This window comes from Eretmochelys imbricata, chromosome 7, assembly GCF_965152235.1.
Source record: "Eretmochelys imbricata isolate rEreImb1 chromosome 7, rEreImb1.hap1, whole genome shotgun sequence".
In the NCBI taxonomy this organism is placed as follows: Eukaryota; Metazoa; Chordata; order Testudines; family Cheloniidae; genus Eretmochelys; species Eretmochelys imbricata.
In genome coordinates this window covers 41,372,950-41,396,917 of record NC_135578.1, presented here as the reverse complement: position 1 = coordinate 41,396,917, position 23,968 = coordinate 41,372,950, and the positions used below count along the sequence as shown (strand labels likewise).

General features: G+C 40.3%; 2 protein-coding genes across 6 annotated transcripts in view; one reads left to right on the top strand and one right to left on the bottom strand.

Moving 5' to 3' along the window:
- Positions 1-4,902, bottom strand: part of CENPP (centromere protein P) — a 331,014-nt gene extending 326,112 nt beyond the window's left edge. The window contains exons 1-4 of the mRNA XM_077823091.1: positions 4,573-4,902; positions 1,454-1,605; positions 594-739; positions 45-133 (exon numbers count right to left, since the gene is read on the bottom strand). Of these exons, the coding sequence (XP_077679217.1) occupies positions 45-133; positions 594-739; positions 1,454-1,587 (369 nt within the window). The 5' untranslated portion in view covers positions 1,588-1,605; positions 4,573-4,902. The remainder of the gene's footprint in view (positions 1-44; positions 134-593; positions 740-1,453; positions 1,606-4,572) is intronic.
- A 155-nt stretch (positions 4,903-5,057) lies between these two features.
- Positions 5,058-23,968, top strand: part of NOL8 (nucleolar protein 8) — a 31,486-nt gene continuing 12,575 nt past the window's right edge. For 2 of the 5 annotated variants that reach the window (XM_077822063.1, XM_077822065.1), the window contains exons 1-10: positions 5,058-5,134; positions 9,137-9,320; positions 9,508-9,570; positions 10,911-10,989; positions 12,451-12,598; positions 15,847-15,918; positions 17,064-19,082; positions 19,392-19,508; positions 22,614-22,733; positions 23,717-23,801. In XM_077822063.1, coding sequence (XP_077678189.1) covers positions 9,182-9,320; positions 9,508-9,570; positions 10,911-10,989; positions 12,451-12,598; positions 15,847-15,918; positions 17,064-19,082; positions 19,392-19,508; positions 22,614-22,733; positions 23,717-23,801 — 2,842 coding nt within the window. In that variant the 5' untranslated portion in view covers positions 5,058-5,134; positions 9,137-9,181. Of the gene's footprint in view, positions 5,135-8,166; positions 8,297-9,136; positions 9,321-9,507; positions 9,571-10,910; positions 10,990-12,450; positions 12,599-15,846; positions 15,919-17,063; positions 19,083-19,391; positions 19,509-22,613; positions 22,734-23,716; positions 23,802-23,968 lie in introns of those variants that run through there. The other 3 variants (XM_077822064.1, XM_077822066.1, XM_077822068.1) reach the window with 3 other exon arrangements.

Sequence of the window (23,968 nt, the reverse complement as noted above, 5' to 3'; positions counted from 1 at the left end):
ATTTGGATTCCCCCCCCCCGCCCATAGAAATATCTTGTCATTACCTGTATTTCTAGAAGATGAAATTCCATCTGAAAAGGCAGTGAATAGCAATTTCCTGACAATCTGTGCTTCTGCATAGTTTTGTTTCCAGCTATAAAGTAGGTTAAAATATTTTAGATTTCTGATCACATTCAATAATTATTCTGTCTCCCCATTAGCAAAAACAATATTAAGCTATAAACTTGAAGAGCGGGCAATGTATGTTATACACAATATAAATCATGCAATTAACCACGTAAGTGAAAAACTTTCCTACCAAATGGATTAGAAAGTCAAATTAGATCTTCAGTGTATCTCCAGCGATATATATATTGGCAACATTCTGTCTTCTGTTATAACCTTGTAATACCATTGAGTGTAAAACCAAGAATCATTTGGCAGTATGTATAAACATCACAGAATTCCATTTACCAGCAATTACTGTACTAGTGTTTTATCATTTCAAAGCACAAGTTTTTCTGCAAATGTTGAATGCTGAATTATAATCTGCAACTGCAAACAAACTGTGACAAAATGCTTGCAATGTTACTAATAGGCAACCAAATGCTTACTTTTTTCCACTGTTTCCTTGGAGTAATTTGTGAACCAAATGCCAGTAAATTTCATTAAAAAAGAGAGGTCAGATTCTAAACAATCCAGTTCAGCTTTCAGATCTGGTGGAGATTCATGTAGTTTAGATTCTCCTTGGAGTGATTTTCTAGAATTGAAAAGATCCATTAGCAATCACCAGGGCACAGAGAAACCTTTTAAAAAGAGTTGCTCTAACATGTAGATCTATGAAGGTGGTTCAGAAATGTCTTATGATTTCAGTTATACTTTGAATTCAGTGGCACTACTCATGTAAGTTCTATTCCATGTAAATACTTTATGTTCCCTGCCATGTACCAACAGGCTAGTGGTTATGGAAAGGTCTCACATTGACACAGGAGCATTCAGTAAAATGAGTTTTGGCAGCTTATCTGCATCTTTCCAGTTAGGATAATAAAAAAAAAACCCATTTGCTTCAAGAAGATTATTTTACTTTGTAATTATAGATTTAAATCAGAGTCAAAAAATTAGCAACTTGTCAGGATCCCAACATAAAATTTAATATAGCAAATCACTGCTATCCTCATTTTTAATACAGAGGTGCAGCATGCAACAGAGAGTAGGCACAGAGCAGTGCATGATAGAATCTGTGAACTCCACAGGTTGTACCTCCATATTAAAGAAGGCAGACACAGGTCACACTGCAAACTTCTGAAGGCTACACTTCAGCCACCACTAAACTACCAAGTGCATTTCTCAATACTTCTGATTCTTTTATTGCTAAAATGTTTACTTTATGAAACAGCATGAATGAGGGTGGACAAGAACAATGCTGAACATACATTCAAAAACCAAAATTAATCTGAACATATAAAATACATACATTGATATTTGTATCTCTTCATCAGAATAAAATGTAGATTCTTGTTTGTTTTCAAACTTTTGAGTTAACATTTCAATTTCTTCTTCCAAAGAATGAATTTCATCTTCATAAACTTGATAAATGTCACTCTCCATTTCTCAGATTCAATGTTACTAAAATGATACAAAATTTTGTAAATAAGTATATCCATTTTAACACTATTAATGTTTGATCCTATTTATTGATTCAAAAACTATGAAATATATAGCACTACAATATTAAAGTTTCTCTCTCCCCTTTTTAAAAAGATTACATGAGTCAGCTCACACAGCTTACCAATTCTGAAAACTAAATATTTTAGATACGAGTGTTTTTGACTAACAAATACATATTTGACAAACTTTAATGTTAAACTAGCTGCAGAATAATATTAAAATCAAAGGAATTGTAGATACTGAGCCATATGTTCCCCTCTACTATGAGGTTTAAAGGAAAGCAAATGAGTTGAGTCTTGCATAACTGAAATCAGTGGGAGTTTTGCCATTGACTTCAACAGGCACAGGATCAGGCCCATACTTAAGTGGAAAAAAAAATCTATGGTGCTATCAGAAATGGGAACAAACTGAGTCCCCTAAGACTCCACAGAAACCCCTCTTGGAATCACTCTAAGATTGGCGATTGGAACATTCTACAATTAGGGACACATCAAAGCATAATGTCTGCTCCTTCTAGGCTGCATGCTGTCATTAGGTGTTTGTTTTATAAGCAAAAAAAAAAAAAAAAAACACAACAGATGGCAGTTAATCCTGCTGAAAGCATAATAAATTCCCGTACAACAGCTTCCAACTCTTATGCCACCCTATGAGTTGGGCTAACACAGAGCAAGAAGTGAGTGGAGGAGACGACAACCTGATGAAGGTTCTAACTTGTGTGTTCTTTCCTCATACAGGATTTTTCGTGGAAGGGTATAATAAAACCTAATGCAACAAATACACAACCCTGTAGGAAATAATTGGTAATTCCCTATGACCCTTTTAATTTCCACTGAATTTAATACTGGTCTCATTTAAATACACAGATTTCATGGTAGGTTCCAAATCCAGAGGTGTAATCCTGCGTCTACTGAAGTCAACTGAAGTTTTGTGATTGACTTCAACAGATCCAAGATTTCACCCCAATGGTAGGGAAGGGAGTGGGTGGTTAAGCACATTAAGTTGCTATACTGTGGCAAAATATTTAAATCAGCAGTAACAACTGATAGAAGACCTACATCAAATATGGCAACAATGTTGAGATGTGAACAGTTCACAGCTCTAAGTAGTCTCTGAACTGAAGAAACTACTTCAGTATTTGACTCTTACAATAGCTTGTCCATCAAATCAGCAGCAGGCAACAAAGATACAATGGAAGCGTCCACATACAAAAGCAGTTTAATTTCTGGAAAAACTGAAGATTTCGCCAGCTTCTTACGCACCAAATTCAGGATTTATAAATTTGAAAGATAGTTGTAGCAATTACAAAACTCAATATGGATAAAAATTGTGAATTTTATTTTTATTGGAATTTTTAATTGTTTTATCTCAATTGTGTTCTTTCAAACCTAGTCCTTTGTTGTCTACATATGTTTCTGTTTGTACTGAATCTATATTAATAGCGCTGTTTACCAACAGTTTGTTTCCTAAACACAGCACAACACTCTCTAAACCAAAACATTTCTGTTGCCTGCCAAGCTGTGTTTGTTTCTCATAAGGGCTGCAAGGTCAGCAGAGGTAACACACACACTGGGTGAATTAATTCTGATGTTAATGTAGTTGCACACCAGAAATAAACTGGGCACATCATATTTGAGAATACAACAAAACAGTTTAATGTTTACATTTTCCAGAAACAGATGTGTATGTTCTCTGCTTATGTTTAAAAAGAAAGATTTTCTCTATTAGTGTACAGCACACAATGTATTTCAGATATAAGTATGCACTTTGGATGTGTGAGCACTATGTGAGCACGTCTTCAAAACAGAAGACTCAAAATGAGAATAAAACACAATGTACATATTTATTTTAAGAAAACTAACCACAATTTTTTAAATGCTTAAGTTTCCAAATCATTAGCAGCATGTACATTTATGAAGGCTAAATATTTGTCTTTCATATACCATCTGATACAAATTCCTGAAGTTGTTTGCTCTCTAACACCTACACTGTCCTCCCTGCACAATTTCAAGGGGTCTGATCACAGAATAGCCTACCACTCAAAATTTTGTACGAAATAAGATAACTGATTTTTGAGTGTTTTACTCTAAATGATTTGTAATGTTGAAGTCTAAAAATATTGCTCTTAGAATACACAGCACCCAGACAGGTCATTTTTCTTTTTGATGTTTATCTACTATATATTCAAATAACTATCAGACACAGATAATCAAAGATAGGAGTCTCTTAACTTATAAACCCAAAAGAAAATATAGTGCCTAGCTCCCAGCCCTGGGAGCCAAAACCACAAATGGCTAGGGGAGAGGAGGATGCAGGCCCGAGTCTCAGGGAAATCCCACAGACATTTTGCATTGGTTGCTTGTTTTCAGGCAGACAGACCAGGCTCCAAGGAGGAGAAAGGGGGCCAGCTCCCTCTGGCAGCAGACCCTTCTTCCGACCACTGCACTTGGCTCCTGATAGTGGGACAGAGAAGGCTTCAGGTCTGTCCCTTGCTGATCAGACTCTGCTTCCCACTCAGGCACCAGGAACCCAATATGATCAGAAAGGAGGAGGCAGAGCCCTCCACGAACTGTAAGATTCCTCACTGAGTGAGGGAGGAACCAACTGTTAAGTACCCTGCTATCCAGTGGTTAATCTGTGTCAGCGCTTGCCTGGGCAGAGCCCCCAGCACCTCTGGGCTTGGCAGTTCATCGCCCCAGCACCTCTGGGCTTGCTGCATCAGTTATGAATATAAAAAAAAAATTGCTTGAGCGCCAGACACCTAATTGCTGCAGCCCTAGCGCCTCTTTCACGACAAATTCACCGCTTCAGCCCCAGTTGAACAAACCTTCCCCCCCACCCCAGCCTCCCCCTGAGAAGACAGAGGGCAAGACTTGACTCCCACCGGCAGGGAGCGTGATGACAGCACCACAGGGGGCTGAGCCTCACCGGCTGTCTTGTCCCTTCAGGCCGCGGAATCCGCGCTGCCTGCGCTCTGGAGCCGACGCTTCGAACCGCCCGCCCAAACGAACGCCCGCCGCTGCCCTGCGGGCGATACCACCGGAGCAGCCCAGTTCACTTTTCCCAGGCCACACGCACACAGCCGGCCAGGACGCCAGTCACACGCCCCACTCGACTCTAACGCCGAGCCTCCGGGCAACGAGCCCCGGCCTTCGTTGGTTGGTTGGTTGCTTAGTTAGTTAGTTTTTGTTTATTTTCCGGGCGCTGGCCTGAGCGATACCCCCGCGTTCTGGTCCCTGTGGATGAGCCCAAGCACGGCCTGCGCGAGCCAGAGATGTGTGCCAACTATACCCGGCCGGTCGGGAACAGTGAGCCGCTGGCGGTTGCTGTATGCGAATGGAGTTTTGACGGAAGTGGTGGGGGCTCTAGGCACGAGGAACCCTGTTTTCCAGTGTGTCCCGGAAGCGGGAGGGGGCGTGAATAGAGCAGCACTCAGGAAAAGAGTGTGCGGGACGAAGAGGTCGCTGTGTTTCCTGGCTGGACACGTGCGGTATGTGAACCCGTTGTGTATCCGCCCAAGATCAGTGTAATCTGGGAGATCTCCTCGGCGGGTGGCTGAACCTCTAGCTCGGAGGTCAAGGCTGCTGCGGTGACCTGGTCAGGAGTCAGGGGCCCGCGTTGGGAGGCTCTGTGGAGAGAAATCCCGATAGAGAAGCCACCGAGACCGAAAGGGGCCTGGGGGGCTTGTTCCGTCCCGGGGCTATGGATGGCCCTGTCTCTGTCTTTCCCCCCGGCGCTCCCCACCCTCCTCATTCCCGGGCTGTGGGGGCCCGAGCCGTGCCCCCCCTCCCCCATTCCCAGACTGTTTTTTTTTTTCCAGTTCAAAGTTGGCACAATGTAGTAAAGGTAATTCGGCGAAACTCGTACAACTGAAGGTTGTGTTACTTCTGATGTTTGGATAGATGTGTAGTTTTCTCTCACACGCACACACGTACCTGTTTTTTTCTGACACTAATGATAAAAAACGCAGTTTGTATTAGTGGCCCTATGTGTCAACCCTGAGCGTTCTGAATATAATGGACATTCCATAACATTGAATGGCAGCAAATCTAAAAACTGATTAAAGGAAAAGTTTTTTATTTGGTGCATTATTAGCCTAGCAGACTCTTCGAAATAAGTTACAGGACTGGACATTTCTCCAGGGTGTTGAAAAAAAGTAATAGGATATTTCTAGTGACAATGAGACTATCCTCCCCTATATGAGTGTGGAGTTTTTTAAGTTTAGTGTTTGGCAGGAACATTAACTGTTAAGAGCACCGTTCTCTAACCAAGGGTTGTAGAAAGAAACTTCTCCAATGGGCATGTTATTCAATAATTACTCTTGCCAGGGTTTCTTGCACCTTCTTTGAAGCATCTGCTGCTGGCCACTATCAGAGGAGTTGGGTCTAGATGGACCAGTATCTCATCCAATATGCTTATATTTAGGTACTTAAATACAAGTGGCCTTATTTTCAGAGATGTTGAGTACCCACAAATACTGTTGTAACTAACATGGGGTTATCCATAAGTGCCCAGCATGTGTGAAAATCAGCTTACTTTCATTTAGGTGGCTAAATATGGATTTAGAGGCTAATTTTAGTTATTCTAGCGCTAATAAATTCATAGCAAAGTCATCTAATATAATCTGGTAATTGGTTTGCTATATTAATCTGATATCTAGCCTTTTTCAAGAGAATTAAAAGTAATTCAGATATTGCTTCTGCCCGGAGGCTCCTGATGGTGGGTTTTGTTTGTTTTGTTTTCCAGTTACATTTTACTATTCTTTCACATGTTTTTCTCTCCACTGTTCTGTGAAAGACCCAGACACAAATGATGGAATTGACTGATTTATCATACAGAGTGCTGTCAAATGTACAATTTAAACAAACTGGAAAGAGACTTTTCTTCTCATGTTTTTCAGTTATGGTAATTTTAGCTGTTAATTAGAACAATAATGTAAGATACTTAAGCTATTTTCCTTTGTGTTATAAAAATATTTGGCTTTTTCCCACAAAAGGAACAAAGAGGAGTGCTTTCTGATACTATGTCTTTAAACTTATTAAACGTTCTATAAAATGTTTAAAACGAACAGGTGGGGCAAATTGAGCACCTGATTAATTATGGTATGTTTGTCAAAAACAACTCTTACACATACAATCTGCTTAGGACTGATATGTCAGAAGAATGTATAGTATTATCAACTGTAGGTTTTCTTGGTCACTTAGGGTATGTCTACACTATGAAATTAGGTCAATTTTATAAAAGTCGATTTTTAAAAATTGATTTTATACAGTCGATTATGTGTGTCCCCACTAAGCGCATTAAGTCGCCGGAGTGTGTCCTCACTACCATGGCTAGCATCGACTTAAGACGCAGTGCACTGTGGGTAGCTATCCCACCGTTCCCGCAGTCTCCGCTGCCCATTGGAATTCTGGGTTAAGCTCCCAATGCCTGATGGGGCAAAAACATTGTCACGGGTGGTTTTGGGTACTTGTTGTCAGTCGCCCCTCCCTCCGTGAAAGCAACGGCAGACAATTGTTTTGCGCCTTTTTTTTCCTGGGTTACCCGTGCAGACGCCATACCACGGCAAGGATGGGGCCCACCTGGAGATTCAGTCCTACCTGGAATATCATGCGAGCTGGAGGCTTCTGCCTCAGGCTGCTCTCCCCAGCCGGCAGCACCACGCGGTCACACCTACTCCAGCCTACCCCTTGCTCTTATGGCTCATGAAGCCTGGACTGTAGTAAGGAGCAGTCCAACTATAGTCTGAGCAAGTGCAGAATGAGGGTAGAATGTGCCTTTGGAGGTTTAAAAACTCGCTGGCGCTGTTTGCTGACTAGGTCAGATCTCAGCGCAACCAACATTTCCATTGTTAGTGCAGCTTGCTGTGTGCTCCATAATATCTGTGAGACTAAGGGGGAGACGTTTATGGCGGGGTGGGAGGTTGAGGCAAATCGCCTGGCATCCGATTTTGAGCAGCCAGACACCAGGGTGATTAGAAGAGCACAGCAAGGCATGCAGTGCATCAGAGAGGCTTTGAAAACCAGTTTCATGAAAGGCCAAGCTTCGCTGTGACAGTTGTGTGTGTTTCTCCTTGATGCAAACCCACCCCCTTTGTTGATTTTAATTCCCTGTAAGCCAACCATCCTCCCCCCTTCGAAATAAAGTAACTATTGTTTTGAAACCGTGCATTCTTTCTTTATTAATTTTTTAAAAAATGAGATAACGGACAAGGTAGCTCGGGTGGGGTAGGGGAGGAGGGAAGGACAAGGCCACGTTGCTTATTGTAGCCACACTACAAATCAAAACTGTTCGAATGACAGCCTTCTGTTGTTTGGGCCATCCTCTGGAGTGGAGTGGCTGGGTGCTCGGAGCCTTCCCCCACCCCGCGTTCTTGGGCGTCTGGGTGAGGAGGCTATGGAACATGGAGAGGAGGGTAGGTGGTTATACAGTGGATGCAGCGGGGGTCTATGCTCTTGTTGGCTTTTCTGCAGCTCCAGCAGATGCTTCATCATGTCTGTTTGCTCCCTCATTAGCCTCAACATCACATCCTGCCTCCGCTCTTCGCGCTCACTTAATTCTTCCCTGGCCTCTGCCACTGAATGCCTCCATGCATTCAGCTGTGCCCTATCAGTGCGGGAGGACTGCATGAGCTTGGAAAACGTCATCGCAAGTGCGTTTTTTCGCCTCCTAATCTGCGTTAACATCAGGGATGGATATGATGGGGGAGCGTAGAAACATTTTCTAAGCTCTACGATTCTGGGGGGACTGCATGGTCACCTGTGCTGCTGAGTTCGCCACGCTGACCAAACAGGAAATGAAATTCAAAAGTTCCTAGGGCTTTTCCTGTGTACCTGGCTAGTGCATCGGCGTTCAAAGTGCTGTCCAGAGCGGTCACAATGGAGCACTCTGGGAAAGCTTCTGGAGGCCAGTACCATCGATTTGCATCCACATTACCCCAAATTCGACCTAGCAAGGTCGATTTTAGCGCTACTCTCCTCGTCGGGGAGGGAAGTACAGAAGTTGATTTTAAGAGCCCTTTAGGTCGACAAAATGGGGTTAGTTGTGTGGATGCAGTCATTTTTAAATCGACCTAACGCGGCTAAATTCGATCTGACCCTGTAGTGTAGACCAGGGCTTATACTGAGTTCCTAGTGTTAAACCTTATGATCCAGCAAATGCTCCTAGATCAATTTACCATTGGGATCATCAGAAGCCCTTGTAGTGCACTCTTGTTATTTTAACCTCCTTTTCTCTGCTTGATATATTCCGTTTGTTGAATAAATCATATTCTGTTCTGAATAAGCTGGGTCACAGTTCCCAGAGAAGATTTCATAGCAGGGACCAAGTCCTGTTGGACCTATTGAGTTAATATGGTTGGTGAGAGAAGTGCAGGTTTAGGTCCATCACTTGGAAGTGCCCACCAACTGACTGAGAAAGAGATCACAGGTGCAGTTCACCCAAGAACCACAAAAACCATTTATACTGATTTTTTTTGTTGCCTTTTTTACAGAAAGATAAAACATACATCCTAAATGAGACAGTCTGACTTTTTAATATGGAGAAAAAACAAGTTTTAAAACGTTTATATGTTGGAGGACTTGGCTATACAGTTTCTGAGGCTGAACTGCAGGAAAGATTCAGCAAGTTTGGAAATGTTACAGATGTGGAAATTGTTATCAGGAAAGATGAACAGGGTAATATTTTCATTTTGCTCTTTAGAAGTATAACTGTTCTTTACTTCAACTAGTAATGGAAAATAACGTCCATTTCAAAACTACTACTTTTCCTTAACCATCTGTAGAGAACACGTTTTCAATTTTAAAAACAAAAACTTACAATTTTATATACAAAAGTAACCAAATGTTTCTAATTATTGACCAGGGAACCCTATGAAAACTTTTGCTTACATCAACATCAGCATTTCTGAAGCAGATCTTAAAAGATGTAAGTACACAAATGATATTTGTTGCAGTTTATTTTAATCCCTGTAAACTAAGGATGTAACAAATACCTGAACCTACTCAGACCCCCATTGAAGTAAGGGACATAGGTTTTTCTCTTCATCTATACCTCTTAATTTCCCCCTCTCATTTGCTATTTCATTCTTCAATTCTATTTAGCTCAGTTATTTTAGGAATCAGTGTTTATGGAAGATGCTCTTCAAAATAATGTATTTTATTGAAGTATCTGTATTTTTATGTTACAGGGTGCAGGCAATGGTCTATCAGAATAGCCTAGTGGGTTGGGGGCGGAGGGTGGAGTGTATATGTTAGTCCCTTAGTGAAAAGGTTTAGAAAATGATCTTAAACATATTTTCTTCTCTTTGATACATTGATACTTGTATATGATATTAGAATTGACTGAGACTAAAGGGAATAAAGAACGTTGGCTTAAGCAAAGTTTATTTTCCTTAAGGAGGTCAGTTTTAACCCTCTTAGAATAGAAATACAGATTTCCAGTCTTTTCTGGTAGTCATATGAACATTACAAAACTGCAACTCCTGTGTAATCTGCAGTAAACCAGTTGAGATTATTTCAGCACAGTCATCTGCACCCGAAGACTGGGGTTGATAACGTACCTTTGAAAAAGAATAAGGGAAATCTTCTTTTTAGGGATAGGCCATCTGGTTTAAACATAATTAAGAATCATCTTAAAACTTTGTGCTTCCCTTAATCTCTTTACATGGAATAAGGACTTCCCTCCCAATCTCCATCTCCCAATATTGCCAATGTGTCTGCCACTGCTTGTAGGATCTGTTGGGAAGGAGGGGAAGAAAAGTAAATTCTATTTGAAGATAGTGTGAAAGGACTGGATACAGTGGTGAGGCAACCTAAGAATGTAGATATATCTGAATTTTTCAATCCTTATTTGGAATGAGCTATTTAATCGTTCAATTTCATAGTGGTAGCCGTGTTTTTTTTACTCCATGCATCTGATGAAGTGGGTTTTAGCCCACGAAAGCTTATGCCCAAATAAATGTTAGTCTCTAAGGTGCCACAAGGACTCCTCGTTGTTTTTGCTAATGTTTCAATGTTTATTTATCACTGGCTAATTTACTGTTAGTCAAAATAGGGTTTGGATGTTGACAATATCTTGTCTTTTGTTTTCCATATTAGACCCTAAATTTGCTACCTGTAATCAACAAAGTAGTCTAATTGGGGGCAGGATCAGTCTCATAATGCTCCAAAATGTAAAATATAGCAAAAAGCGACATGATTAAAAACATTACTTAAATATTATATACATGGGTAATAAGCATTTTCTGTCTAATGCTTGTTTCCTAGGTATGTCCATTTTAAATAAAACAAGGTGGAAAGGTGGAACGCTACAAATTGAATTGGCCAAAGAAAGCTTTTTGCACAGGTAATGTTAATATACAAATGTATATTGTTGCTTGTTGAACTACTTTGCCACATAATGTCAAAATATATATATATATATAAGGCCCTACCAAATTCACAGTCCATTATGGTCAATTTCACGGCCATAGGATTTGAAAATTGGTAAATTTCACAATTTCAGATGTTTAAATCTTAAATTTCACAGCGTTGTAGCCGTGGGGGTCCCAACCCAAAATGGGAGGTGGGGGAGTGTCCCAAACCTGTTTGACGGGGTCATGGAATTGCCACCCTCATTTCTGTGCTGCCTTCAAAGCTGGACTCCAAAGTCCATTGTCATTTAAGTGTTTCTTGATTGGACGCTTACTGAGAATAGTCCTTTCTCAAGAAGCTGACCAAATGCTTCACTGAGGCTACTTAGAAACAAACACATTGAGATACAAGTACATAGCCAATATTCATAACTTCAAATACAAAAATGATACACAAATACAGACAGCATAATCATAACCAGCAAATTACAACCTTTCTATAGACGCCTGCTTGACCTCCTTTGTACAAGTTTTGGTGCGACTATAGGACATTGGTTACAACAATGATCAATAACGTGTCACACACCTCCCTGAGCAGCTGTGCAGGAGATGGACAAGTCCTGTCCCTCCGGTGCCCAGCAAGAGCTAGAAACCCCCTTTGCTGGGGCTCTCCTAAGAACAAGGGTACATCGGATTTCATGGGGAAAGAATTATTTCAAGGTCCGTGATGCTTTTTTTCACGGCCGTGAAATTGGTAGGGCCCTATATATATATATATATATATAATTTTGCTAGAATTGTGCAAAATACAAACCAGTGTCTGAATAATTCATCCTACCAACTTTAAATGTACATGTCCTGAGTTTTTCCCTTTATATTTGTCAAATACTATATTGAGTAAATTTTTTGACAGCTTGTTTATAAGAGGGCTCTAATTAAAGAATGCTCTCCTATAATGAATCTGCAAAAGCCACTGGATATTGCTTTCACTTCAAATCCAAGTAAATGGGATTTTAACAGACTTAATAATAAAGAAATAACTTCTAAGAAGATAGTTTGGGTACTACGGTGTTTTGTATTTTTTATACTTGTTATTTTGCCCACTTTGCAGTTTTCCCTTACCCTTTTCTTATATGTTCTCCATTAGCTGCTTTCAGTGTTTGTTTATTTTTCATTGAAACTGATAGCATGCTGGTACATTTGCAGCATGCTTATCATACCTGCTATATTCATCGTCATAAAAAAGTTAGCTGGGTGGAGGCCATGTTCCTGGTTTCCTGGTTTTAAAGGGAATTGGCAAAACGTATCTTTGATATGTTTCACATTGGCTCAGAGTGAATGGTTGTCCAGAAGTGTGAGAGAGACCCATCACTGATGATGGCTTTACACACAGATACTTTTTTATTTTTGCTTTTATGTCGTGGCAAGCTTAAACCATGCACCTCCTGATACAGATTGGCACAGGAGAGACAAGAAGCAAGATTGAAGAAGGAAAAGCCACATACAGATGGCAAGGGAAATCTGTTGGAATCACTGAATGAAGCTGGAGTTGTGAACTTTCATATGAAAGCAGTGCCAGGAACAGAAGTACCGGATCATAAGGTGTTGTGGGGTATCCATTCTGCTGAGTTAAGAGAACTGCATCAGGCACAGTTTTATTTAGCTTTCTTCACATTAAGTTTACTTCAGATTTGTATATTTGATTATCGGAGACAATACATACAGGGTGACAGAATAGCTATGACAGAATAGTACAAAATAATCCTTATCCTTATAAAATAAGAGCATCGACATCAGTTTGTTTTTTAGGAGGGGATAGAGTGGCTATCTTTGCATGTGTGTATTGTCATTTAAAGTTCATAGCAATGTCTAGAATGAACTTCTATAAAACATGTCATCTTGTGTATGAGCTGCCTTATATAACACAGTCATTTTGGGCCCTATGATCAGTAGGACGATTCACAGTGCTCAGCATTGAGTTGGAGTAGAAATTGTTGCAGGATTAGAGCCCATATTGTAGGGAGAGGATAAGTTTAAGTGAGACTACATCAAGATTTACGCAAATAAAACAAGTATTCATTTAACGAGATGTTTCAAAATTTCCTTTTTAGTGTTCAGCTTGCTCTTGGGGTTTTCTCTTTAGCTGCTGTGAGAGCAGAGTCAGTTAATGGTTGGTGTCTCTTCAGTTAAATCAGATTTTTTTTTTTGGTCTCTCTATTATTGTCACGTTACAGACAGACTCTGAGAATATAATATTTGAGATGTTCCCTCCTTTCCAGAAAGAAATTAGCATAGTAGCTTAATACAGAAATGTGACATATAATAGAACAAAAAGGCTAGCTGTGGGCAGATTCCTTTTATTAGTATTCCTGTCATTCAGAATTCATTTTGTTTTAGCAAAAAGAAAAGGAGTACTTGTGGCACCTTAGAGACTAACCAATTTATTTGAGCATAAGCTTTCGTGAGCTACAGCTCACTTCATCGGATGCATACTGTGGAAAATACAGAAGACATTATATACACAGAGACCATGAAACAATACCTCCTCCCACCCCACTCTCCTGCTGGGAATAGCTTATCTAAAGTGATCACTCTCCTTACAATGTGTATGATAATCAAGTTGGGCCATTTCCAGCACAAATCCAGGTTTTCTCACCCTTCGCCCCTCCCCCCCCCGCCCCCCAAACTCACTCTCCTGCTGGTAATAGCCCATCCAAAGTGACCACTCTCTTTACAATGTGTATGATAATCAAGGTGAGCCATTTCCAGCACAAATCCAGGTTTTCTCACCCCCCCCCTCCTTTTTCCAAAAACCACACACACAAACTCACTCTCCTGCTGGTAATAGCTTATCCAAAGTGACCACTCTCCTTACAATGTGTATGAAAATCAAGGTGGGCCATTTCCAGCACAAATCCAGGTTTTCTCACCCACCCACCCCCACTCCCCCCCAAAACCCATACACACAAACTCTCTCTCCTGCTGGTAATAGCTCATCCAAACTGACCACTCTCCTTACAATGTGTATGATAATCAAGGTGGGTGGCTGAACTTTGTGACTTTGTCCTTACCCATAACTATTTTACATTTGGGGACAATGTATACCTTCAGATCAGCGGCACTGCTATGGGTACCCGCATGGCCCCACAGTATGCCAACATTTTTATGGCTGATTTAGAACAGCGCTTCCTCAGCTCTTGTCCCCTCAGACCCCTACTCTACTTGCGCTATATTGATGACATCTTCATCATCTGGACACATGGAAAAGAAGCCCTTGAGGAATTCCACCATGATTTCAACAATTTCCATCCCACCACCAACCTCAGCCTGGTCCAGTCCACACAAGAGATCAACTTCCTGGACACTACAGTGCTAATGAACAATGGTCACATAAACACCACCCTATACCGGAAACCTACTGACCGCTATTCCTACCTACATGCCTCCAGCTTTCACCCTGACCACACCACACGATCCATCGTCTACAGCCAAGCTCTGCGATACACCCGCATTTGCTCCAACCCCTCAGACAGAGACAAACACCTACAAGATCTCTATCAAGCATTCTTACAACTACAATACCCACCTGCGGAAGTGAAGAAACAGATTGATAGAGCCAGAAGAGTTCCCAGAAGTCACCTACTACAGGACAGGCCTAACAAAGAAAATAACAGAACGCCACTTTCAGCCCCCAACTAAACCCCCTCCAACGCATTATCAAGGATCTACAACCTATTCTGAAGGATGACCCAACATTCTCACAAATCTTGGGAGACAGGCCAGTCCTTGCCTACAGACAGCCCCCCAACCTAAAGCGAATACTCACCAGCAACCACATACCACACAACAGAACCACTAACCCAGGAACCTATCCTTGCAACAAAGCCCGTTGCCAACTGTGCCCACATATCTATTCAGGGGACACCATCACAGGGCCTAATAACATCAGCCACACTATCAGAGGCTAGTTCACCTGCACATCCACCAATGTGATATATGCCATCATGTGTCAGCAATGCCCCTCTGCCATGTACATTGGTCAGACTGGACAGTCTCTACGTAAAAGAATAAATGGACACAAATCAGATGTCAAGAATTACAACATTCATAAACCAGTCGGAGAACACTTGAGTCTCTCTGGTCACGCAATTACAGACATGAAGGTCGCTATCTTAAAACAAAAAAACTTCAAATCCAGACTCCAGCGAGAAACTGCTGAATTGGAATTCATTTGCAAATTGGATACTATTAATTTAGGCTTAAATAGAGACTGGGAGTGGCTAAGTCATTATGCAAGGTAGCCTATTTCCTCTTGTTTTTTCCTAGCCCTCCCCCCCCCCCCCCCCCGACATTCTGGTTAAACTTGGATTTATGCTGGAAATGGCCCACCTTGATTATCATACACATTGTAAGGAGAGTGGTCAGTTTGGATGAGCTATTACCAGCAGCAGGAGAGTGAGTTTGTGTGTGTGGGGGGGGGTGAGAAAACCTGGATTTGTGCTGGAAATGGCCCAGCTTGATTATCATACTCATTGTAAGGAGAGTGATCACTTTAGATAAGCTATTCCCAGCAGGAGAGTGGGGTGGGAGGAGGTATTGTTTCATGGTCTCTGTGTATATAATGTCTTCTGCAGTTTCCACAGTATGCATCCGATGAAGTGATAAGTGATAAGCTCACGGAAGCTTATGCTCATATAAATTGGTTAGTCTCTAAGGTGCCACAAGTACTCCTTTTTTCTTTTTGCAAATACAGACTAACACGGCTGCTACTCTGAAACATTTAATTCCTGACATTTAATCCCTATTATTTTTTTCACTCTGATATAATTGTATATTTTTCTTTCTTACAGGATTGGGTCGTTAGTAAATTTGGCAGAGTTTTACCCATCCTTCACCTTAAGGGTAGACACAAAAGCAAAATATCCTTTCCTACTGCTTTAGTAAACACTGACTGATCTTAGATACAGTTCCATTATTCTCTTCATTTGTTTACCATCTTTATTGGGGGAAGGAGATATTTGCATAAGTCTTTATATTGTTGATACAAAACACCGTGCAGTTACTGTCTCTTTCTTATGTGGAGATAATTAAAATGCTATGCTTGGCAAAGAATGGGTATATATTGGCTGATGATTAGAATTCCAAATCTCTCGCTCGCCATTATGGAAAGGATCAGAGTGCAAAAAACAGATGGACTCACTTTAAATATGCATTTGCTAAAAAAAACAGAAAAATGTTCCTCCGGTGCTTGATTACTTGGTGGCTTCATCCTACATCTTGCAACAAACTTGCATTAGTTAGATGGATAGTTGTATATGTTGCATGTAACTCACTTAAAAAGTTCATAAAACATAGCTTTAAAAATGATGCATGTGGAGCTGTGATATAATACCCTAAAAATACTCAGATGTAATAATTTTATGAACATTGTATGTGACCTGGTCAGTAAGGTGAAGTTCCTATATCCTGGGTTATAAGACTCTTCTGCAGCAATGTATTGATCTAGCTTAATAGGAGGTTGCGGGGGGTGAGGGGGGGGAGCAAGAAGGAAAGCAACACAACACTTATAGATAACCTCTTAACAAACACTGGAGGGCAATTACCCAATGTGGGGGCTGCACGGGGGGGAGTTATGAGCTTAGAGGATCCTATACCTTGTCTCCAATGAAGATGCAAGCCTTGTTTTGCTGGGCTTGGAGCCTGGAGATCAAAAGGACACTAAATAGTTAAAAGCCATTCTCAGGAGAGAAAGGGTGGGGTCAATAGTCAGTGGTTGAGAGGCAGGCTGAGACACAGACAGGCTCTCTGAAGGAGTTGGGCCTTTCCCAGTGCCAGGGAATAGTAATAGTCGACAGCAGAGCAATCGGGGATCGATTTATCGCATCTACACTAGAGACGATAAATCGATCTCCGATAGATCGATCACTACCTGCCGATCCAGCGGGTAGTGTAGACATGGCCTGTGACAACATCTGTTGTCCTTGTCCCTATAACTTAAGTTGTTACTTGTTGAAAAGTGGAAGCCTCCTTGGTTTTATTTTTATTCCTTAACTCTGACTATAACATAATGAAATATGACCCATCAAAATATTGCCACAACCTTAGAAAGCTGGAGCAAGACTTGACTGACACAGTTCCCATATCCAAGCTCACCTGGCAGTTGGAAGGCGGGGATGACAGCATAAGCAAGAAACGACGAGGAGAGTTCCCTGAATTTAAAAAAACACTTAAAAAAATGAGGATACAGAGTAGTGAAGATTTAAATAAAACACCAGGTTGCCACTTGAAAAAAGAAAACTTAACACAAACAAAATTAGTCCAAATGTCAAACTCCAAATCAACTGGTCTGTCTAAATTACTTCAGACACCTAGTCTTAATAGAATTGTCATGAAAGGCAAAGAATTATTTCTGGATAAGAACCTGGCAGCTGGTGTTAAGCCTAACAGGAATACAAACAGCATTTCAGACAGTGATATTGATTCAGAAGAAGAAATCAGGGCAATGATAGAGAAAGAAAAGGAAATACAGAAAGCTAAAACAAATGCTGCATCTGAAAGTGATCATTTGGAAGTTGTGGGGGATAATTTTGAGCTAAAATACAACACTCACTGGTCTTTAACCAATCCAAATATGAAGAAAGTGAGTAAGGGATGTAACAGACAAGGAAAGACTATTGAAAATGACACTGATTATGATTCAGCAGATACAGATGAAATTATTGCTGTGACTAAAACTCCAGATAAAAACAGTGTGAAGACTAAAATTCTAAGAGATTCTGAGCTGGTGAAAATGCAAAGGAAGGATAATGTTAGGAATGAAACTTTCAAAAACAACAAAAGCTTTGATTCCGTAAATGATTCCTTTGTGTTGTCACCAGATAAGTTAAGAGACAAAAATAACAAAAAAGCAGTGCATAACAAAACAGCAGAAGTCCTGACTTCTGAACTACAGGACAACAGAGTTGACAGGAAGTCTGGGTCTACCGGTTTTGATTCAGAGCTGGAAGCAAGTGAATCTGAAGCTGATTCTGATTATGAAGACATGATGCAAAACTGTTACCGCCTACATCTTACATTACATGAGTTAGAAGCATTAGCCACTGCAAGTATTGAATCTTCAGAAGGAGATACAGCAGGTAAACAGAGGGATAGTCAGTGCAAAACTGAAGGTAATATTAGTAACACCAAGTATAGTACAAAGCCTTTTGAAAATGCCTCTACAACTAAAACATCTATTAATCCTGAAGATATAGTTGCTGCCATTTTAGAGGGAGAGGAGAGTGCTGATGATGAGAAGCCAAAGGAAAATACTTCCAGTTTGAAATTTCAGCCTTTCAGAGGAATAGGGTCATTATGTGAAAGTGAGAATTTTGAGGAGATGAGCAAGGAAGGTTCTTGCAGTTGTAAAAGAAAATGTAACCAAAATTCCTCAAGCCTTGTTGATTTGAAAAATAAATCTTTAGAAGAGGTTTCAAAGCCAAACTGTTCTTGTCATGGGAAACACTCAGCTTCCAGAGAGTCTAGGAGTTCCATATTATGTTCACTTGAAGACAGAAGTGTGAAAAAGAAGCAAAATACTCTCAGCAACCAGCTCAAGAAGGTGTTAAATTCCCAATACTCAGAAAGTGGAAGTGAAAAGCCTGTTTGGAAACCACCTTTATTACGAGAGAATAACTACTTGAATTCTCATGCAGAAGATCAAACAGCAAACAGAGGAGACAGTGAGGACTGCACCACAACTAGTATCAGTGGAAGCGAGGAGGAAAGCACTGACACAGACAGTGTTTTATCTGTCGCACAGAAACACATTACATGTGAATTGGAAAGCCCAGAATCTCTTCCTGGCAAACCAAAGAAGGATGCAAGCAGTAAAGGTTCAGCCTCTAAATTTCAGGAAAGTGAGAACAATAAGAAAAGTCTTCACAAAAGTAAAGAAAAGCTTTGCATTCCTATTGCTGTCTCAATTGAGTCAGATGAAAAGGAGAAGCAATTGCAGGATAATCAGAAGAGACTTGCAGCTCTACAAGAGAGACAGAAAGAGAGAGCATTACAGAAGAAACTTATTCAGGGGGCTCTTCTGAACCTGGTAAGTATGCTTTCAACTTGTCTCTGAACAGTAAAACAGTACTGAAAGAATACTGGTTTAATAAGTATCTCTAGTATGTGTTCTCTAAGATGTTGCTGTGGTTTGAATCGTGTTTGAGAGCAGCGCCTATCTTCTTTGCCAGATTGATTTTTAGGATATGTCCAAAAAGGTGTCATGGGATTTTTTCCAGAAAACACAATAGGTGTTTTAATTTCATTCTCTACTGTTGTAAATGTGCCCAGCAGTAGTTCCCATAGTATATAACCAATATTTGAAATGTTAAACTTAACAATGTCTCTCCTTTTCCAGGAAAGCCAGTCAGCAATCAAACATAAGCACATTGTATTTGATTCAGATGGAGAAAGTGAAGCTGAAGTAGAAGAGAAGTCTAAGGAAGAAGTGACTATAGGAAATCTGCCTGGAAAAGTAAGTGGCTTAGAAACAAATCCAACCTAATTTCTGAGAGGGCATTCACCTACCCAATTTGCTAGTATGTATTGTACTGAAGAGCAACACCTACTCTTATTCAGAGTTTGAGATCAAATCTTGAATATTGTCCTTCGTACTAATGGATATAAAACAGATGATACAAAATAAGTGATGCATATTCGTAGAGTTAAAACATGAATTTATAAATTAAGGACAATGCAAATTTTGGAGTATCTCTTTGGAAACTGAAAAAATCAGGCACTCTACCGCATAAAATAACTTGTATAAATTGATTGCAATGCAGTGTTCGCACGAACCATAAGAGCAATGGTCACATGGAGAGGCTTACATGTGGTTATGCCAAAACTCCACTGCCCACTGTTGTCAGTTAAATAAAAGGAAAATATTTGAATTGCCCAGTGTTGTGCAGAGAGTAAGTGGCTGGAAAAGGACTGGAAATCTGGCGTTCAAGATTCTATCATCTAACCACTAGCCCTCACTCCATCCCAAATAATGTAACTCAAAAACCAACAAATAATGACATTGAAATACACAAGCAAGGTTATGCTTCTTTAAGTCAGAATGTCAAGCCTGTCATGCATTCCAGTTTACTGAACCTTGTTTTAATTTGGTATTGGTTTTGGTAACTGAGTAGAAATGTATTTTATTGTTTTTAACTGTAGTGTAAGATTTTGACTGTATGCTAGATGAAAATGGGCTTTCACTACATGAACAATTAGGTATATTCTTTTATATGCTACACGCTGTGCAAAATGCAGAAGGGTTTTTGCTTATTAATTGAGCAACTGTGGTAAAATTACATCTGCCATGGATCCTTCACATTTACTATCTATAAAGCGGAGGATAAATTTTAAATTGGCCCTCTTGGGTTTTAAAATGGCTGATGGTGTAGAGTTTGAGTAAATTTTGAGACTTTCTCCTGGAACTTTACTTAACCAATACCTTTTGTAACACCACCTCTCTTCAGAGGTTTCACCATCATGCAGTAGGTCAGCAGGTGATGAGGCGTTTGATGGGAGGGAACTTCCTCTCCCTTGACATATTTCATTCTCTCCCCTTTTAAAGCCTGAACTGAAAGCTGTTTTCTTTTTCAAAGATATTTTAAAATTAGGGCCACTGTCAATGTTAAATGTAAAACACCCTTTCTCCCTCCCATCCCTTTGTTTTCCTGACTTCTATTTAGAGGTTAGTTTATTACTTTGTGAATTGTTGTACGGTGGCCAAAACACTCTGATGGGGAGCCATAATTATTATGGAAGACTTGGCTGTGACATTCTTGGCTGCTGCTGATGAGTGTGTCACTTGCAACTGCATTACATTTCTTTTGACTTTTATCATTTTAATTATATTTGTCAAGTAACTTCCAGTGTATTGTGATTTCATAAAGCAAAAAGACAGTCTGTGAGGCTGGTACTTAAAAACTGGTTCTAAAACTCTTTCCTAGAATAACATTTTTCAAAATCCAAATTAACTTTTTTATGAAAGCCTAATGACCACTGTGAAACCTAGAGAAAAGCATGTTTAACTGAAATATTGCTTCATAATAACTATCAAACTGTTTTTATTGACTATATGGATTTGAGAGGGTAAAGTGTCATCTGCATCACCAGTGAATCATCTACATTAAAGACATTTCACAAATACTAATCAGATATGCAGTTGCAAGAATATGAAATGTGTAACTGTGACCACGGTGCCTGGAGGGGCTACACTGAGAATGTTTATTCAGGGCAAACTGCAAATAATAGGGCAGACAATCCCCAGAATTGGTGGTTTATTTTATAATGAGATTTCACCAAGCCAGTAACCAAACAGCTTCCTTACTGGTTATCAAGAAGCCAAAATACAGTCCCCTTTGGTTCCCATCCGGACAGCCAAGTCTAATATAGTGAGGATTTATTAATAAAAAGAAAGAGTTGCTGTGGTTAAAACAGCAATATACATACAGATAAGAACAAAATTCTTAGGTCAGTTTCATAGCAGAGATGGGTGAGGCTGCTGATTTGTAAAAATCCTTCTGTAATCAATATAAAAGCCTATAGTCAAATAGGCAGTCCATGTGCAGAGTTTGTTCAAATTCTTCCATGAGAATGGCAGGGTTAATTGAGAGTAGACCTGGAGACCTCAGTCTTGTAAGCATAGACTTTCCCTGTCAAAGTTTTAAACAGATCTGCGATAAAATAGGATCAGGCCCAACGCTTTCTTTATAGCTGAAGTTAAGTGGATAAGCCTCTTGACAGCAAATGATCACAGCTGGCCTTCCTTGAATGAAGAACAGGTCATGTACATTGTTGCTTTCAAGCTAATCTGTTTCCCCGGGATACACCGGTAACTAGTTGTATTAATTAGCATAAGACAATTAACCATCAAACAGTTCACAGGTAGTTTACTACAAATTTCAAAGAGAAATGTGCCCAATAACATTATTATACCACAAGTCCTATCTAAATGATAATTTCGCCTTTTGATCTCTGAGTCAATAGAATTCAGTAATGAAACATAGCTAATTAGATCACATTGTTAAACTTCCAACAAGATATAGGTAAACAGGCAAATATGATTAGAGTTTATTCTTGATTCTCTAGATCCTTGATATGGAGGCCTCTATTGTTAGTCAACTTGAAATGGCTTTGATAACTATCTGCAAGGAATGGTCCTATTTACCATTTCAGTACTCTTCTAATATGTCCTTAAGAGTTGCTTTCAGGTCACCCAGCCTGCTGGTTGCTTAACTCTCACTGGCTCAGCATCACAGTAACTTATAAAATAAAATCATATGGAAAAGTGCGGTTACTTCATACAGAAATGTGCTCCTGCCACACTTGGATGATCACAACTGTAAAATAAAATTACCAAAGAATTGTCTCAGAACATCTAAAGCAGCTGTAACATCTTTTTACAAGGATTCGTGGACATCAATAATTAGGAGAAGTAAATGCGGTATCCTGAAAGAGTGTTGGCTTCCAGCTGTATTGGGAAAGTAATACAAAACAAGTGGCTAGTAGTTGATAGTGTTCTTAGAACTGCTTATTATAACTGTTTCCTCTGTGTGTTTTGCTTTTTTTTTATTAAACAATTAAGGAATTTACTAGTAAAATTTCTGGGAAGTTGTTTGAGAGCAGTGACGATGAGCAAGAGGCTGCCGGTGAAGATGACCGATTCCAAATCAAACCCCAGTTTGAAGGCAAAGCTGGTGAGAAGGTTAGTGAACCTATTTAATAATATCTGCAGTTACCTGAAGAGGATGGTGTTGGCAAAGTTATGGTAATACCTGCGTTGGAAAAGTCCATTTAGATGTAGAGGAAATAATGTTTTCTCATAATGTAATAATGTAACTGCACTTTCCCACACCTCCCAAGCTGTAGTCAAATGGTATTTTCAAAAGAGGCTTATTAGCGTTTCTCAGATGTGGCCACCTTGGCCAAATGCAGACCCCAGGCACTTTTTCTTGTGGCCCCAGCCTCCCAAGTAGCTGCCTCTTCCCCTCCCTGTTGCTCCTGGATGCCCCACCTTGATGTTGGTTACTGGGGCCACCAGCAGAGGTTGGGCTCTGCTCCCCCCTTGGAGACACCTTGGGCACAACGCCGGAGAAGGAAGCACGCAGTGAGTTTCCCCACATTTCCAGGGGCAGTTGGGCTCAGGCTTTGGGGTTCAGCCCTGGGGTGGGGGGGTGGCAGGCTCTGGCCACGGGGCTTCGGGCTCCAGTCCCGGGCTCTGGCTGCATGGCAGCAGGCCCCAGGCTCTGGCAGCAGAGCTTCAGGCATTAGCCCCCCACTGCCTTCCCTGGCCACCATCCAAGGCTTAATTTGTCCCCAGGCTTGCCAGGGCTAAGTCCGTTATGCAAAGTGATACTTGTATGTTTGTTACTATCACTTTGCACAAAAGATTTACTAGCTATCAATAAATAAATTACAATGATTTGGATGTGTATATGTGCATATTTATTTGCTTTTCCTAAAGCTAATTAAGTATTTTAGGAAAAAGTGTGAAAGCAGTCACCAGCAAGAGTTGGTGGCTGCACTCTGAGGCCACTAAAAATTTCTCCTGAGAACCATCTACAGTGAAAGCTTATGTTAATTCATGGCCATGATTCCAGTTAAAACTGTTACTGCTTGTCTGATTGTTATAAAGCTGCTGGACTGCATACATTTAATCTCAGATTTTTTGTTTTGTTATCAATGTAGCTCATGCATTTACAATCACGCTTTGGCACAGATGAAAGATTTCGTATGGATGCTCGGTTCCTTGAAAGTGGCAGTGAAGAGGAAGGTAAACATTTTCTCTTATTTTCCAGGTCTTGCTCTTCCACAGCAGTTTGTAGTCACAACTAATTAGTAATAATAGAGAGGCATGATGGGTGTAAGTTTTTGAACATTTAGAATTACTTATTACACATTTCTCTTCTCTGGATTTAGCTTCATGGGAAAGTAGTGTAG